Source organism: Triturus cristatus, chromosome 12, assembly GCF_964204655.1.
Source record: "Triturus cristatus chromosome 12, aTriCri1.1, whole genome shotgun sequence".
Lineage (NCBI taxonomy): Eukaryota > Metazoa > Chordata > Amphibia > Caudata > Salamandridae > Triturus > Triturus cristatus.
The window spans coordinates 231,489,123-231,508,165 of NC_140595.1; the positions used below are offsets into that span (position 1 = coordinate 231,489,123).

General features: G+C 47.4%; 1 protein-coding gene across 2 annotated transcripts in view; it reads left to right on the top strand.

The window, feature by feature from the left end:
* LOC146775771 (uncharacterized) overlaps positions 1-19,043 on the top strand; it is a 264,277-nt gene that overhangs the window by 39,006 nt on the left and 206,228 nt on the right. For both annotated transcript variants that reach the window (XM_085638630.1, XM_085638631.1), the window contains exon 2: positions 13,144-13,233. In XM_085638630.1, the coding sequence (XP_085494756.1) occupies positions 13,207-13,233 (27 nt within the window). In that variant the 5' untranslated portion in view covers positions 13,144-13,206. The remainder of the gene's footprint in view (positions 1-13,143; positions 13,234-19,043) is intronic.

The following is a 19,043-nucleotide window of genomic DNA, read 5'->3' on the forward strand; positions in this document are numbered from 1 at the left end:
CAATAAACTCTCGCATCGCTCTGGGCTCCATGCGGGTAGAAGCCACCAGCGCATTTGGCCCATTTGGTAGTTTCGCAGCACTTTGAAAATTAGCATTTGTAATGCAATCGGTCTCGCATTTACGCGAGTTTAAGCTACTGGCATTGTAAATGACAATGTGTTTTATTTATGTTCCAAAACCTAAATAAAAGGCATTGTCATTTACAATGCCAACAGCTCAAACTCACGTAAATTCGAGACCTGTTGCATTGCAAATGCTTGTTATACTGGAACCACTGTCAGTTGTACAGTCCTCCCTTACAACATTTACATAGAGCGCTCACCCTAATAATAAATGCTTTGCATTAATGAACCATAAATACAAGTTTAAACAGCATTAACACATGGACACAAATATTACCTTTACTGCAGGCAATGCCCTTCCCTGATCCATAATGTATTACTGTAAACTGGCAGTCAAAGGGTTTGTGCTGTAGGGGGTTGGGGCTACTTATCCCAAGGACAAAATACACTTTAAAGCTTGTTGCCCTTGACTCCAAACAATATGTCCTGGGCGTCTGGCTATAGTAATTCCACATCCCTGATTGTGTGCTCAATCTTATAGTTTTATAAGATGTATGCACTGTGATTTTATGCTCTTTTTATGGTAATATGCATAACTGAATAAAGATTTATATGACTGACTATCTTGTGAAACATATATAATTTTTAAATATAATGGTAACACTCTAGAGTATCTAGAGCCAGTTGATGGCGAGCTACCAGTAGCTTGCAGACACCTTCAAAGTAGCCTGGCAGCCTTGAGTTTATTTGAAAATAAGCACAGGGTCCCATTTTCCTTTTAAAGTTGGGGGAAGGCTGTGTTATTTTACATTATCATCAGGCTGTAGATAGGAGGGCTGAAAAAAGAGCATTGCTCTGTCAGATCTATGACCCATGCTGGGGCACAAAGGTACTTTACCTATTTAAAAAAATAAAACAAAAAGTCCTTGTCCACTCAATATTGGAGCGTGAGAACAAAATGATGTTTCTCAATGCTTTCACATGGAAGAATTAAAATGAAAAGTGACCTTTTTGTAGCAAAGTAGGATCTTCCTTCATGGATACCCCCACTTTTTTCTGGTTTCATTCTGTTTTCTGACTAGTACGACTGGGATCGTACTAACCCCAGTTTCTGTGCATCCTCCCTAAATTGGACCCTGGTGAATACTTGGGTACCTCCAGATTGGCTACTGGTGTACCCTTGTAAGTCCCTAGTATATGGTACTAAGGGCATAGAAACACCAGTGGTCCCCCATGGGCTGAAGCATGTATTATGCCACCCATGGGAGACCACTCAAATTGTGACTACAGGACTTCTATTGCAGCCTGTGTAAGCTGGTGCTAGTGCCACTTAAGACGCATATAGGTTTTCTTATATCTGATGTCACTACACTTAAAAGTGTGAGGGTGCCCCTGCATGAGCAGGACACCCCTACAAATCCCGGAGTCCATTCTTCAGGGGTGGTAAGTGCGTCAGCCATTGCGATTCATTATTTTGGCTATGTGTCATTACGCAATGGGTAACTATAAACTAGCTATAACAAACCCTGGCGTGCTTGGCATCAATCATGTTGGAATCATACCCCAACACTGTAAACGGTGTTGGAGGTATGATTCCATACACTGTGGGGCTTCTCCGGAAAGCCCTCCGTGGTCCCGGTACCAGTCTTCCAGAGTCTGACAGCAAGCAATGGCTGATGCTGACCATAAACACGATTCTTCCCTCCTCCTGCTGCTGAGCCAAGCTCAAGCAGGGGAAGGTAAGGACAACCGTTTTTCTGTCACGGGAAGGTGTAACCACCTCCCAGACAGGACTTAGTTTATTGGGCTAGGGGGAGGCACTAACCAGCGCCACTAGACTACTTTGAAGGGGACATTTGGTACCCTCCTTGCATACTCCAGTTGAAATGGATTATAAACCAGTTCAGGGAGCCGTTGGCTGCCGCTCTGCCGCGCAACTGAACAATGGACAGCCCCTCCTCTGGGAGGGACCCCTGAATCGTCCCAACCTTTTTCTTAGGGTACTTAAGGGCTTACCTGTGGGTGGCTCTTAAGATTCGTTGTGGGACAAGATTCAGATCCAAAACCACTTCTCCAACCGTCGGGGCACAGTGGACTTCGCTTTGAGGACCGATACTGCATCTGGAAGACTCCTGCTGCTCCTGGTCTGACTGTACATTCAATAGTCTGTCATGAAACTGTGGCACTTACTTCGAATTAAAACGTTACCGCGCTTCTCTCCCTGCCGCCAATGTGAGTTGTAAAAGATGCCCGACTTCTGTGGCAAAGAATCTTAGGTGTTTATGTTAATACATACGTGTCGACGTTATGCGAGGCACAATAAACAAAGACAACCGAATCAACTGGGTTCTGTGTGATTGCACTGCGGTGTATTCTCAATACTTGTTAGGTTCAAATACTAATCCTGAGTGTTTACGTAAGTACCTACGTGTTGACATTATGCGCTACACAATAAACAAAGACAATAGACTCAAACTGGCTTCTGTGCAAATGTACAACGGTGTATACTTGACATCTGTAAGGTTCCTGTAACATGATAACCTAGAGATAAAAACCAAAAGGAAAAGCCAGATAAAATATCTGCATAAACCCACATTTTCCTAATGTATGGCCTAGATTCTGTGTGCGGGCAAATGTGTACCCGACTACCCTTGCAGTTGGCGTTAATAATTTTGATCAACCCCATTCTGAATCATCCAACCGTAACCATTTCCAAGTTGGTGATACTTGCAGTAATAGACACCTATTCAGAATATCAATTCAAAACACAATATAACAATGCTTTCGTGAGTTCAAAGAAAACAAACCATTTCTATTTTATCATTTAACCCATGCGGTAAAAGGGCTTTTAATCGTTTAATCCAGATAGATTTGCTTTGCGCTAACAGTTGGTTGATGTCTGTATGCGATGTAGAGAGTATCTTGTTTCGAATTGTAAACCTTAGTTGTGGTATGCTATGTTTCATCTCTAACCAGTGTACTACTAGACAAGAATTGGTATTGGCTGTTCTGATCATGCTTTTATGTTCTGTAATGCACGTTTTAATTTTGCGTAATTTTCTACCCACGTACACCAATCCGAATGGGCATTTTATGGCGTAGACTACCATGTCTGTATTACAGTCCAATGTGTGTTGATTTCATCTTCTTCCCTGTTTGATGATGAGGGACTATGTTCTCTACAATGACAACACAGCAGTTGAAGCATTTTTTCATCCCTGTGGTTTGAATTATTTGCTTGGGCGTTGAACTTTTTTTCAACAATTACTTCAAGTTTTTGCCCGAGAGTGCACAAACAATGGTTTAGAGAGCAACACATTCTTAAAATCAGGTTCATGTTAGATGATTTGCCATCTTCATAATATGCTCCATTTAATCGCATACAATGAATATCAGGGCCTTAATCAGGTCATGTGGGTAGAGCCTTGATCCGGTCGGGATCACGGCAGCACAGCATCAAGGTCTGGCAACCCTCACCGAGTAGGAGAGACCAGGCTGCAGAGAGGTACAGTAGATGGAGAACAAAATGGCTGTCACGTACCAAACTATCCCCACCGATAAGATGTCTGCGATGTTGAAGATGGGAGAGTTCACCATAAGGCGCAAAATTAGGTTGCCATCCTTTTTTAATTGCAGGTTTTGCGGGACTCTTTTTGAACTAATGCCTTCTTCAGCCTATTTCCCCTTCCCCCTTGACCCCTTTGTACACCGTTTTCCTACTGCATTACTATTGTCCTTTATAAATTAACCACCACTGGCTAATCATTTACTGTTTTCTTGTATTTCACCCTTTCCTATTTTTTTCTACGCATGTGTAAATATTGCTCCTTTTGCCCACCTCTATGTAAAGCGCTCTGATACTTCCGGGTCTAGCCAGCGCTATATAAAACTCTGCAAATAAATAAATGAAAAAAAATAGAAAAACAGTAAGAAATGTAACATTGATTGACCCGACCTCCCATTACATGGGCAGGAGCGGGTGTCTAAATTTTCTTGGAAACGTAATGTGAAGCTTAACATACTTAACTGTACCTTTCCTAAAACGAAACCGCAAACTACGCTCCCAATGCCCCACAGGGTTAATCAGATAGCTTTGAGGTAAAACATGCCCTTCAGGATGTATGTCCAGTTAAGCTATCACTCTTGATTTACCAGACTTCTTCTTTAGTTTCTCTGCATGCTTAAGTTTAAACTAGGTGGTCTGCATCTGTTTTTTATTGATGATGTGAGGACCGCCAGGGTTCTCAAACAATTGTTGACAGCCTATTTTGTGCATGTGAGATTCTTGATATGCCAACCAAGAGATGTTTCTCCCTTTATCGCAAGAGAGGCAGCCTTTTATTATGTCTTGTGTAAGAACTCCCTCTGTATTATTCCAAATTGCATTTTATCCTTAATCCATCCGAGGAGGGGTCAAGATGACAGGCCCTAATCTCCCTATTGTATAACAATTTTGGGCCCAGTGCAAGGGACACGTTACAATAGGGTTTTAGTCGCTATAGCTGGAAAGGATCACTTTGCCATGTAACAAAAAATCTTCAAGGTTGGAGGATATGAAGATCTAGTCTATCATAGATGTTTGTCCTCGACCCCTGAATGTAGGGAGTGGTTCAATATCGTATTCTTTCAATGTACTGACTTTTTTTTTTTTTTTAAACAAATTTTATTTGTCAAGTTGCACATATATTGCAGAGCTCTGCACCCCAGAGCCATCTGCCCAATCAAACTATACAGATATGATGACTTTGACTTTTTCCAATGATGTCCGAACATATATATGCAACAAATAAACTGTAAACCCCAACTCCGCACCCCCCCCACCCCACCCCTCCCCCTGATCCCACAAGGTCCGCACAGTCCTGTCCACCACTTGACAAGCAGAACAGGGCAAAGAAGTCCCTCCGATTCCCCCCTCCATTGCACCCCCATATCCCATGGTGTACAAATGACTTATCCCAATGCCAATGGCGGGTCTAACAACAGGCCCCGATAGTTCGCCCAGCGCCTCCAAATTTTGTAGTGCTTGCGTGGGCATCTCCTAGCGACAAAGATAGGTTGTTCCAACCCCATGCAGAAGTCCAGCCCATTCTTCTATGCTGCCAATGATGGGGCCCTTGGCGACTTCCATGCCCTGGCAATGTCCCTCTTCGCCAGTGTAAAACCCAACTGCATGAGGTGTCTCTTATAGATGTTGCCGCCTATCCCCTCCATAACGTAAAGCAGGGCCAACTGCGGTGTACGTGGGAGCCCCCACCCCAGGACCTCCGAGAGACAGTCAAATACCCCCCTCCAAAAGTGATCTAGGGATGGACAGTGCCAGACTGTGTGAATGAATGTGCCCTCCTCACGCCCACAGCGAAGATACACAGGGGAGGCAATCAGCCCTGCCCTCCACAAGCGTGCTAGAGTATAGTAGACCCTGTGAAGGTGCTTGAACTGGACAAGGCGGAGTCGCATTGCTATAGCCGCCCCCCGCAGGGCTGCCAGGCCCTCTGTCCAGTCCTCCTCCTCCAATGCGCCCACATCCTCCTCTCAGTCCCCCCGTAGCTTCCGTAGTGTAGGAGAGCAATGGGTTACCAGGGATTGATATATGCGGGAAATTTTTCGGTCGGTTAAATCTCCCATAAAGACTTTAGCTTCCAATGGGCTAAATTCCAGCAGTGACTCGAAGCCCTCTAGGCTAGGGGACAGGGCATGCCGAAATTGAAGGTTGCGGAAGAACTCGGACCACGGCATATGGAATTCTGCCTGAAGATCTCAAAGATTTGAGCGTCGGGCCCCTCATGACATCTCCTAGGACTGAGATGCCTATATTATCCCACCCCCGAAACCCCTGCAGAGCTGCCAGTTGAGGTAGTAGCTCATTATCCCAGAGGGGGTTTTCCCTTGTCAAAGTGCTCCACCATCCCATCCGTCGCAACGCCTGTCTCCAAATCAGGAATACCACCTTCGTGACCGCCGGCAGGGAGCCCCGCAAAGGCGGAGAATAGAGAATTGTATATAGTGAATAGTGCCCCATGAGCCACCGCTCAACCACATACGCCGGGTCTCCCCTATCACCATACCACCACTCGTTGAGAACCAACTAATGCGAGGCTTGATAATACGAGAGAACATCAGAGGACACCAGCCGCCCGCAATAGGTGGACAAGAAGCATGTGTGCAGAGCTACGCGCACCTTACCCCCCTCCCATAAGAACTGCCCAAGCGATGCATTCACCTGTCGGAACCATCGGGGTGAGATCTGATATGGGTGATTTTGCAGCTGATAGAGGAGCCGAGGGAGCGCCACTATTTTGAATATTGCCGATCTGCCCTATAGTGACAGGGGCATACGGGACCAGGACTTGAGGTCTTCCCGAGTCCATTCTTAAACGGGAGCCAGGTTGCGCTCCCAGGAGATTGCGGGGACATCCGACAGGAACACCCCTAGATATTTCAGTCCCCCCACCGCCCGCTGAACCGAAGAAATCCATGTGCCCATACCCGTCTGCTCTCCCAGAAGCCATATCGTCGATTTACGGGGATTCATAAAGAGTCCCGAGGTCTCCCTGAAAATCTGCATAATGCGCAGTAACCGCGGCCCGTCCTGTCTATAGCTGTAAGGAAGAAGAGGACATCATCCACATACAAAGCGATCCTATCGGACAGACCCAAAGCCCATTCAAACCCCCGGACCTGCGCATCTGTACGCACCCATGCAGCCAGGGGCTCCATGGCGTTACAACAAACAAATGATGGAGGGAATGCTGACAATGCATACATTCTCCCCCAATCAAGAGATCTGGGTTAAATCCATCGTTCTTTTGCCCACTACACCACCCCAGTTTAGACATGGCCATATGCAAATCAGTCTTGACCCTGTGCCTCATGGGAACAGTCCAGCCCGAACTGCCAAGCCATGTCTTCCCTGGACCGGAATCAAGCATCCTAGGACCGGTTTCTGGCTATCAGCCGTCATCAGCCAGGATAGCTTGACTCCAGTGGCGTAGTGAGCACGGGTCCCACGTCTGGGAATACCCATCCCACTTAGAGCGAAAAGCGTTACAACAAACAAATGATGGACGGAATGCTGACAATGCATACATTCTCCCCCAATCAAGAGATCTGGGTTAAATCCATCGTTCTTTTGCCCACTACACCACCCCAGTTTAGACATGGCCATATGCAAATCAGTCTTGACCCTGTGCCTCATGGGAACAGTCCAGCCCGAACTGCCAAGCCATGTCTTCCCTGGACCGGAATCAAGCATCCTAGGACCGGTTTCTGGCTATCAGCCGTCATCAGCCAAGATAGCTTGACTCCAGTGGCGTAGTGAGCACGGGTCCCACGTCTGGGAATACCCATCCCACTTAGGGCAAAAAGCGTTACAACAAACAAATGATGGACGGAATGCCGACAATGCATACATTCTCCCCCAATCAAGAGATCTGGGGTGAATGTATGACATTGTTCTGCATTCTGTCCATCAATTGTTATTTTTGCATTTGTCACCCCGAGTGGGAAGGGTATGCTCAGACGTGAGTCCCTTGCTCTCCATGCCACTGGAATCAAGCTATCCTGGCTGACGAGGGCTGAAAGCCCGAAACCGGTCCTAGGATGCTTGTTTCCAGTCCAGGGAGGACCTGGCTTGGCAGTTCGGGCTGGACTGTTCCCATGGGGCACAGGGTCAAGACTGATTTGCATATGGCTGGGTTCAAACTGGAATGGCATGGTGAGCAAAAAAACGATGGATTTAGGCCCAGATCTCTGTACTGGGGTGAATGTATGACATTGTTCTGCATTCTGTCCATCAATTGTTATTTTTGCAGGGGCTCCATGGGGAGCGCAAATAAATGTAGGGACAGGGGGCTGCCCTGTCGCGTGCCCCGCCCGATGGAAAAGGTAGATGAGGTGGCTCCAGCCTCCCACACCAATGCCGTCAGACCCGTGTACAGGAGCATTAGGTAGGAGAGAAAGCGTGGTCCAAAGTCGAGTCGTCGCAACGGGACAAATAGATTAACCCAGCTTAGGGAGTCAAACAAACGCACTTACCATGTTGGCCAATAAGAGCGCCGCTGGTTCCCCCAACTGCCGGATAGACGCTATCGCCGCATGCGCTCGCCTAATATTGTGCCTGGTCGCCCTCTGAGGCATAAACCCAGCCTGGTCAGGGTGTACCAGGGTGGAGATGTGAGGCAAAAGGCGATTGGCCAAGGCCTTGGCCAAAACCTTTGCCTCCACATTTAAGAGAGAAATAGGACGGTACGAAGAATGCTGCTCTGTTGGCCTGCCTGGTTTGTGAAACACCACCACCTCCGCATGTCTCCAATCTGGAGGAAGCGAACCTCGCTCCCGAGCCTCCTCTATCACAGGGCGAAAATGAGGGGCCAACTGCACAAAGTAGTGCTGAAAGAATTCACTGGGGAACCCGTTGGGTCCCGGCGCCTTCCCGAGGTTAAGATCCCCCAATGACGTGCCCAATTCTTCGTCTGTCAGTGGTAGCTCTAGCTGATCGTGCACCTCATCTGACACTGTTTTGTGTGGTAGGTCAGCAATGAATTTGTCTATAACGGCGGGCGATAGGCATTCTTTGGGCGCGTATAGGGCCGCGTAATAGGCAGCAAAGCTTTCCGCGATGGCCGAGGGGTCTGTGATTGGTTCTCCCACCGGGCCCAAAATGCCCGGCAGGGCCTAGGAATGGAAGGCTTCCTGGCAGAATCGATGCAACATCTTGCCGGACTTATCTCCCCACTGATACACCCTACTGCGCGTTGCCAGGTCTGGCGCGCCTCGTCCATCAGCATGAGCCCCGTGTAAAGTCAGAGTGGAAGACCTGCTGAAAGCCAAATCGCTGAAGGCAAAGAGCCTTCGTGCCCATGAGGTGTTTTTCCTGTAGCATAAGTATATCGGCCCCAGCCCGTTTAGCATAGTGGAGCAGGGCCCGCGTTTAATCTTGTCCAGGGCACCACAAACATTCTAGCTAACGATACGGAGGGTACCTGGGGTCACTTGCTCCCCTCTGGGTATATTAGCCATCTGGGCGAACATCTACCACTATAGCAATTGTGGGGACATTTCGATACAGAGTGGAAAAGCAGTGGACCATCAGCGACTGTGCGATCTGTGAACTTAAACAACCCCCACCCAACAAACCCCCCACCCTATACCTCAAAAACACTGAAGCATCTGTCGCGGTGGGGCTAAACCCCGCACTCCAACGGGAGAACGGAGTCCGCTCCAACCAATGAATCCCCAACATACAGCCCATGTCACCTGGGCATGTCCCCTGCCGGCAAGGGCCTGGCAGAGAAACCGGCCCATATTACAGTCTCCTCCGAAAGTTGTGCAGCAGTTCAGCAGTTTAGGACTCCGCAGCTCCTCGTGGACCCATGCATCAGTCTGCCGATATCTGACGCCCAGATACTGAACCTCCCCGAGAGGAAGCTCCACATGACTGGGAGCGACGCCGTGACCCCGACCGTCTGTTACCCTTCAGCTGTCCCCGGGGACCTCTCCGGGCCATCTCGCTCGATGAGGAATCGGATACTCTCCCAGGCGGTTGTGAACTCTCACCTGCACCGTCTCATCTGTCCATTTTGAAAACCTCCTCTGGAATATCGAAAAAGTGCGTGCGGGAGCGGTACACCACCCGGAGGCGGGCAGGAAACAGGAGAGCATAGGGAAGCTTGAGGTCTCTCAGGCGCGCCTTCGCTGCCATGAATGATTGTCGCTATTGTTGCACTAGACGCGTGTAATCGGGAAAGATGAGGATACGAGTATTGTCACAGAGTAGCGGCTCTTTGGCCCGGGACTGTTTCAATATGGCGTCACGATCATGATAGTTCAAAAGTTTTTTTGCTTCCAAAGTAGCTATGATCTATGACACCTTTCCGGCAGAATTTCAAAATTGCAGAGACCTTGGCAACCCTCCAGTTGATTTAGTTATCAAGAACGGCCTCAACGAACTCAGTGTCTCTCCTTTGGAAGATCTAAAAAGACTTTCTATGGTAATTAAATCGGCGTCTCCTCTACACCCTGCATCACCTAAAATCCTAGTGCAAGGGATGGATGTTTCTCTGCCCCATCTACAACAGCTGATCTCAATGTCTTTCCGGTCAGGTGTGGTCCTACAAAAATGGAAGCACGCAGTGGTGCTTCCCTTACCGAAAAAACCTTCAGCTTATCCCAAGCAACTAGAAAATCTGCAACCCATCTTGCTCCTGCCATTCTTTGCGAAAATTGTGAACAGCCAACTTACGAGTTTTATTGACCTCAATGACCTGCTTCACCCAACTCAACCTGGATATAGGGCTTCTTATTGCACTGAGTCCTCTCCTCCTTTCCACCGAAACTTTGAGACTGTATGCTGACGAAGGGCATACAGCAGCTTTGCTGCTGCTGGATCTAAGTGTAGCCTTCGACATCGTATCGCATGACCTACTGCTCCAGAGTTCATGAAGTGCGGTGTCCGAGGTACCGCACTGCTTTGGATGACCTCATTTTTCCAATCCCATAGTTTCAAATTGCCCAGAGCCTGCATATGTCCGACATAATTTCTGTAATGCAAGGTGTACCGTAGGGCTCAATATTTAGCCCAACATTATTCAAACTTTATATTTACCACTTAGAGGAAATTGTGAAAAGGCAGAACGTCAAAATTGTGTCATATGCGGACAATACGCAGCACATCGTCACACTCTTAGAGGACGTGGATGCTGCTGCAACCCAGTTCTCTCTATGCCTGGAAGAACTAGCCTCCTGGATGACAAATAATTGTCTTAATCTGAATGGTAACAAAACGAAGGCAATGATAGTTGGCAAAGCACCTTCAATCTGGACATCGGCATGATGGCCTGAGGTCCCGGGCCAAATCCCCACTCCTAAATCCAAAAACGTGGGTGTATGGTTCGACCCAAAGCATTTGAGAATCAAAGAAATAGTGTAGCTGGAAAATCTTTCGGGACTCTTAGAATCCTGAGGAAGACCCTTGACCTACTGCCAATAGCGGCCAGAAAAACTGTTGTGCATGCTCTAGTAACTTCCCAAATAGATTACTGAAACATCCTTCCTTGGGGCTTTCATTGGTAGTTTGAAAAAACTCCCAACAGCTAAAAAATGTGGCAGTCCGCTTAGTTTTATATCTCCCCAGAAGGACGTCAGTCTCTAATGCCTAGACTACCCTCGACTGACATTCAGTGGAGAAGAGAATCATTTACAAGGCCATGTGGTACTGCCACAAAATCCTGATAGACAAAGGCCCCAAATACCTTCGCTCCATGATAAAACCTTATGCTCTTTCATGAAATTTAAGATCTGCTAGGACCAACCAAGTAAGGGTACCCGAGTGCAGACGGCTAGGTTAGGGGCATGGTCCTCCAGCCATCTGGCGGCTAAGGCATGGAATTCCCTACTGATGTATCTGAGAGCAGAACCAGTAGAAACAGTCTTTCGCAAAGGACTTAAAACTTGGCTTTTCAGGTCATTAGCTGCTACTGTCTAGAGGCTTGCTCCCCCCTGCTCTTCTTTCCCTTCTTACACGGTTAGATCTTAGAGCTCTGATTTCCCCCCTCTCTCTCTCTCTCCCTTATTACTGTGAGGTTAGATCTTTATCGCGGGGACACACCAGAGTAACCATCTGTCCAATAAGGTGTTTTTGACTTACATACGCCACTTGCTTTTGTACATCCTTGCTACTCCCAGGTAATCAGACAACAACGACTGCATCAGTGCAGCTTCTGGCCTTGCCAAGACTCTGAGCCAGAACACTATTGGGGCAATTGTCACTATGCCAACTAGATACTGGAGGCCTACTTCTTCGTGAGCTATGAGTAAAGGAAAACTACTTGACAGTGACAGCAGTTTTCTCAAAAAACTGTTCTTGCTAATCTGCATTTGCAAAGAACAAGAACCAGTGCGCCCCCAACCACCAGCACCATTTGATACAATAGCTACTGGTCTGGCTTTATAAACTGTAATGGCAGCCTGTAGGGACATGGAGCCGAGCTTGGACGCAACTTTGAATAGCGATGCCATTGCCTGTTCAGATTGTGCACCTCTCACAGACTTCAGATAGATTTACCATCAAAGGGCAATCCCAAGTAGATGAAAGTGGAAACACATTTGAGTAGTGTATCGCCTATGTGAAAAGGAGCTAACCTACTCTGTGGACTACCGCATGCCATTGCATAAAACTTTGTTTTGTTTGTAGAAAAGCCTAAGTCAGTTAAGAATGTACAAAGCTGTTTAAAGGTTTTTGAAGCCCCCCCCTGTTTGTGCCATGAGTACTCAATCGTTTGCATACATAAGAACAGGAAGATGTTTAGTCCCAACCCTCAGGGGATCTGCTACAGCTTGGATCAAAAAAATTATCCAGGCCGTTAATCTAAAAACTGAAAAGAAAGGGTGCCAGGACACACACCCTTGCCTGACACCCTTCCTAATCTTTATATAAGGGGACATTCCCCGTTGGCCCCGTACCTGACCTTGCCTTCATCATCTGAATGCAGTTGCAGCCAAAGATTAACAAGTTTAGGATCAGCCCCCCCCCCCCCCACCCCCCCATCCAGCAACAGCTTACAAGAAAGCGAAAGCTACATATAAAGCAGCTTAAACCTTTTCTCCATTTTCTAAAGACTACAAAGCAAGAGATGATATTCATCCAGTAAATGACGACCTCTTTGGATATCTTGGTTACCTGTTGCCACTGGATTCAAGCTAGACTGGCTGGTGAGGGGTGTTACCCCGGAACTGGTCCCAGGATGCTTGTTTCCGGTTCAGGGAAGACCTGGCTTGGCAGTTCAGGCTGGGTTGTTCCCATGAGTCACAGGGTCAAGATTAATTTGCATATAGCTGGGCCTGAACTGAGGTGGCAAAGTGAGCTAAAGAAGGGTGATGGATTCAACCTGGATCTGTGACTTGGGGTGAGTGTCTGAAACGTTTCAGCGCTCCGTCCATCATCTCCTTGTGTTTGCTTTACATGTGAGAGAACCATGCAATGAAAACGTTTATCCTATGTATCAAATAAAAGCTCATGAAGGACTGAAACGAGCAGTGAGAGCACCACTGTTAACTAACTTCTATCTGTTTTTTTCCCCCCAGGCGGTCTTCCCCAGTTTAAGAACAACTCCGTATTTTTCACTGCTTCAGCTTGCAACAGGGACCATGTCTGATGAGTATGTCTACACCAGGGTAGGTGCATCCTTTTACTCCTCTTGGAGAACCTGCATGGGCAGGTTCAGTATCGCATGCATGAAGTTGGCTCGCAGTTGGTGCTGAGACTTTTCTGCTCCATTTTTGCCAAGCTGCTAGTTTAGCATTGTTAAATGTATTTTTTTATTCACCACGACAAAGCGAACACTGTCTTATATACCATACACTTTGTCACAATAGTTGAAAAGACACCGTTCTCATTGCTAAGTCATAATTATTATTTTTTTTTTTTTGAAAAACCTTTATTAGCATTTCAACCAATAACAAGTATGGGCCTACAACCCCCCGGGGCCGGCCGCTAAGCAATCAAAGCAACAAAGATCCAATGTTAACACAGGCAGAACCTCGGGGAGCAGAATCTACATGCTAATATATTCTCGGCCAGTGAACGGCGCAAGTAGGACACCAGAATTAAGAAGGCTTTCATTTTATAATAGGAAAAGACAAAAGGATCAGGTGCCAAACAATTTCCCAGCAGCGAAAAATGGCAGGCAGAATAACAAACGTAAACAATAAACGGCAATCTATCGAGTCAATGGCGCTAAAACAGGAAGTGCAGGATGTAGAGAAGCATCATGACCAGTTGCGCTTGCAGTCCCATGCCCTGAAACCCAGAAAACACCCCGGAAATTGTGGCACATATGAAAAAGCGGTGATTCACAACAAAGGAGTTGTACCACGCTGATCCCAGAAAAGAAAAACAAAGAAGAATCAGAGAAGAAAAAAGGAGGCCATGGAAAAAAAGGGTAACCTCTGCAGATGAGTACGGCCCCCCCCCCCCCAGCAGTGTGCCTGTCGCCCTGGAACTAGACCCGAAATATAGAAGAACAGAGAAAAGGGAGTAAGAAAAGAACCCCACCAGACGGGGGGTAGAGAGAGTATTAATAAACTGGAGGAGGGCCTTCAAAACATGCCCCCGGCTGCCCCCTCCCGCACGGCAATTTTTCCCCAAAGCAAACAGGAAGCAACACAAAATCGAGCATTTCAAAGAAAGATGGGGAGCATTATGTACCAATTATACTAATAGCTATGTCATGAGAGCACGCAACCCCTTAGCCCGCCCGTGTACTAAATGATCACCCCTGAAGGATCAGCCTTATCCTTGACCACTCTTTGCAAATCTGCCCATGCATACCCCTCGACTCAACGCCATGTCCAATGTTACAAGGTAAAGGAGTGTCCAAAGACGACCGGGAAGCGACGCACACAGGTGGGGTGGAAGTCTGCGTACCAACACAGTCCGCATCATGGGGGGACGTCTTTCCCAGTATTGCCCCAGGATCTGCACTGCACACAAGGTCCAGGAAGGCGGAATCTGCCAAAGTAGACAACCGTAGCCCGAAGTTTCCCTGGGTCGCCGGAGGCCGTGCACGGGACGAGGCCACCACCTCCCACTCAGGTCCAATACCTCCGGAACAGATCAGACCCACAGCCAGCCGATCACACGGAAGCATACTGTCCGGAGTTTCCAGCTGTTCACTGATCTCAGGGGTGGCCGCGACATTGTCCTCCTGTGTGCAGTGTGGGAAGTCCCTGTGTATCTGAGGACAGGCAGGCCGCAACCGTCCCGACGCTGATGCCACATCATCGAGCTTACTCCCCAAGGCCCCGATGCCACGAACCAAGGTGGAATGAAGGGCACCGAGAGCCTCGAGGAGGTCGCCGTACCCCAGCACAGCTCTCTGCGATCGCTCCGCCACACTCCCAAAAGTCACACGCTCCCAATCCTGCTGCGACCCAGTGGACAGGATGGTAGGCTTCATCATAACAAGATGGCCGCCGGGTAGGCCCGACCCGTATTGGGACCGGGATCCAGGGACAAGCGCCTCAAGGTCCACGTCGCTGGGAACAGGGTTCCGGGGGCAGACAAAAAATTTATCAGTAGTGTGGTCACGGGCAACAGTCGTCCCCACCACGGACCAGCGCCCGCGAGAATCCGGGAGCAGCCCGCAAGAATCAGGGCGAATTACGGGCGGCGTCCGGGCAGTTCACCGTCAAAGGCAGGGGCAATCACCGGAGAATCTCAGAATTGTCACCCCGGGCATGCACTCGGTCCGCTACGCTTAGCGGTAGGAACGACCACGGCGACAGGTAGGCCGAGGTGTGCACCGCTCCGGTGGACCGACTCCACCCAGTCACCACAGGCCGCTGTTGTTGAACTGCCACCCGGCCAAGGCGTCCACTCGAGGTCCTGGCTCCAGGGCTGCACGGGCCGCAAATTTCAAGGGCACATTTCTCCGGCGGTACCGCCGCCAGAAACTTCGGAGTCACACGGTCGGTTGCCCCTCTCATTCACAAATACGAGCGCGTAGCGCAGGCTGAGGATCTCATGCAGGATATCCGTGCGGGATGCGGAGGTTCACGGAGCCGGGAGTCTACGCTGCCGTCCCGGTCGCCATCTTGGCTCCTCCCCCCGCTAAGTCATATTTTTAATTAACTCGCCCACATTTCGTAGACACTCCCTGCCCCCATTTGAATTTATTGTTAATACTGTTAGGTTACAACTGGGGCTATAGTTCCAGCTGAAGAATATTGCTTGCTTTGGGGGGACTCTAATCACCTGACATTTTTAGCCTCTTAACTTGTATTCATCTTAACCTTTCTGCCAGTGCTTGTTTGTCTCACTCCACAATGAGGCGTGTTGTGCTGTGCTGTACAAACGATTGAAGCTTTATATGTGATACTCCTAAACCTAATTGGTTCAACTTGCGCACTTCTCCTGAGCCATGTGTTATAACCAAGTTCAGTTTACCTTATGTGCATCACCGGTAACTCTTATGGCAGTTGTATGCCGCTCTTGCCTATCAAGGGTTTGTTTGAAAGAATTACAGTGGCCAGAAGGCGTGCCTTGGACATTAGAATTTTCTTTAGAGAGGTGATCAGCCGTCAGTGTACTCCGAGTGTGCAAGGTGAAGAGGTTGGTGTATAGTGTAGGTTATTTTTATTGTTTTTTTCTTTTTTACTGCCTGCCAACATATTAGTAGAATTAGTCTACCCGGTGATTGGTTGTTGGAGACTTATGTTCTCAAGCCAACATTTAAACAGCCTGTTGACTTAAGATTGCAGAATAGTTGTATACCTTTTTCATATAAAAAGACTGAAGTTTGATCCAGAGCTCAACCACGTTTGTAACATTCTTCTTCGGCTAGGATGTTATCATGTACCTCTATAGGCCTTTTTCTTACTCCACAGCGGCAGAATTGTGGGTCACTACATGTTTTGGGGAAGCAGAAAAAGGGTTTGTTGGCCAGATGGTGAAAATCAGAAACTGGACCACTGACACAGAAGTAGAGATTAAATTTAGCTGCAAACACAGGCACAGAATGACATAATTATCAGGGAGACTAAGGTGCCAAGATTATTATTTTAAAAGTAGGAACTGGCGGGGGGATTAATGCAACTTTGAACAGTATCTGTGTTTCTCACAGTGCTTCTGATGAGTCTTAACTAATCCTGTGTAAGTAGATGGGAAAACCTGTCTCTCTCCTTGCTCAGCTCCACCTCGTTGAGAACCAGGACATGTGGTACATTTACAGGAATTTGCAGCAACACTCATTGGGTCAATGCTGCGATCCAATATTTTTAGGAAATTTCCTTTTCTATAATTCTTCAAATATCAAATTATGCAAAGCATTGAAGATTCATATGGCATTGTACATCAAAACTGTTCATTTCAGTAGTGCATTTGAAATGCATTTAAGGGGTGTGGAATTTAATAAAATACCTACTTGTCCATGGGGCACGTTGCTTCAAAAATCTACATGTCCTGTAACAAAATCCACTTTTCTCTTTTGTGCCATGTAAAGTGGCGACAAATTATGGCAGCAGTCTCATTCTATAAGAGCTCTGAAATAATGCCAGCGCCCCTTCCATAGTATGGTTTGAATACAAGTAATTCCCTTACGTTGCCACGTTTCCACAGGTATACATACTGGGGCTGAGGGTAATGGTAATCAATAGTTACAGGGTTGGAATGCCCTTTTGAGTCTGTGCAAACTTACTAACTTGCATGTTTTAAGGGTTTTCACCAACTCTTCTCTACTTTTTTCCCATATTGAGAAAGGTTAGAAATTTACTCCTGATAATGGCACACATATAACTTCTTCCAGGGTTGGGATAAAAGTGGATGGAGGGAAAGTGAACTTGTAAACACCTGCATATTTGTTCCTGCTAAAATGCAGTTCACAAATATTTTCTGGGAGTAATTCTGTAAAGTCTTGTGAGTTCATGAAAGCCGTTTATCTGCATTTAATGCAAGTACATGGGTGCACTTTCGAGACTTTATTGAATAATTTTGTCCCTAATTAGTTCTGGCGTTAACCATGACCTTTTGTGTTTATTAAAATCCTGTCTCTTTCTCTCGGCTAGCTTCACTGTGAGAGATATAATAATACTTTATTGCGTGATTGAAAAAACCATTGCAAGTACAAAATTAAAATATCGAAAATTCATTTAAAATAGGACTAATTTAGTCCAGTAAAAGTAGGGATGCCGGGTGGAGCCTGCCAAAACATTATGCCGACTGAGGATCGCTGACTAAGGGTCCCTCACAGAGTTATTTTTCTGCGTGAGCCATGAACCTTACTAGAGCACAGTTTAATTTAGTGTTCTTAGGATCAAAGCAGGCCAAGACTGCTGCTCTACAAGTTCTAATCTTTTTTGTGTTCCAGTGGTGCTTAAGGAGGGCCCGTCTTTTAGTCAGTAATTTTGGGCATAGACATCTGATGTGTATAATGTCTTCTTTTTGATCCCCAGAAAGTCGGCAGAGATCTCGTCCATGCTCTCTTTTCCATTTTGGCAAATGAACCAACAAGTTAATGACGCCCAGTCTCAATTTTAAGAAACTTAGTTTTGTTCGTGCAGTAAAGGGTACAGTTAGGTACTGCTGTGGGATCAGCGAGGCGTAGGATTGCAGCGTCAGCCACCCGTGACTTCTTTTGGCTAGGCGAGCCTTGTCTTCCACTGTTGAAAGTTGTTTCGTGCTTGTTTTCGCTAGCCGTTTAAATTCCTTCTGGCTTATGTGCATGCTCCAGAGATCGTTTAGCGTTACAACAAACAAATGATGGACGGAATGCTGACAATGCAGACATTCTCCCCCAGTCAAGAGATCTGGGTTAAATCCATCGTTCTTTTGCCCACTACGCCACCCCAGTTTAGACATGGCCACATGCAAATCAGTCTTGACCCTGTTCCTCATGGGAACAGTCCAGCCCGAACTGCCAAGCCATGTCTTCCCTGGACCGGAATCAAGCATCCTAGGACCGGTTTCTGGCTATCAGCCATCATCAGCCAGGATAGCTTGACTCCAGTGGCGTAGTGAGCACGGGTCCCACGTCTGGGAATACCCATCCCACTTAGGGCGAAAAGCGTTACAACAAACAAATGATGGACGGAATGCTGACAATGCAGACATTCTCCCCCAGTCAAGAGATCTGGGTTAAATCCATCGTTCTTTTGCCACTACGCCACCCCAGTTTAGACATGGCCACATGCAAATCAGTCTTGACCCTGTGCCTCATGGGAACAGTCCAGCCCGAACTGCCAAGCCATGTCTTCCCTGGACCGGAATCAAGCATCCTAGGACCGGTTTCTGGCTATCAGCCGTCATCAGCCAGGATAGCTTGACTCCAGTGGCGTAGTGTGCACGGGTCCCACGTCTGGGAATACCCATCCCACTTAGGGCGAAAAGCGTTACAACAAACAAATGATGGACGGAATGCTGACAATGCAGACATTCTCCCCCAGTCAAGAGATCTGGGTTAAATCCATCGTTCTTTTGCCCACTACGC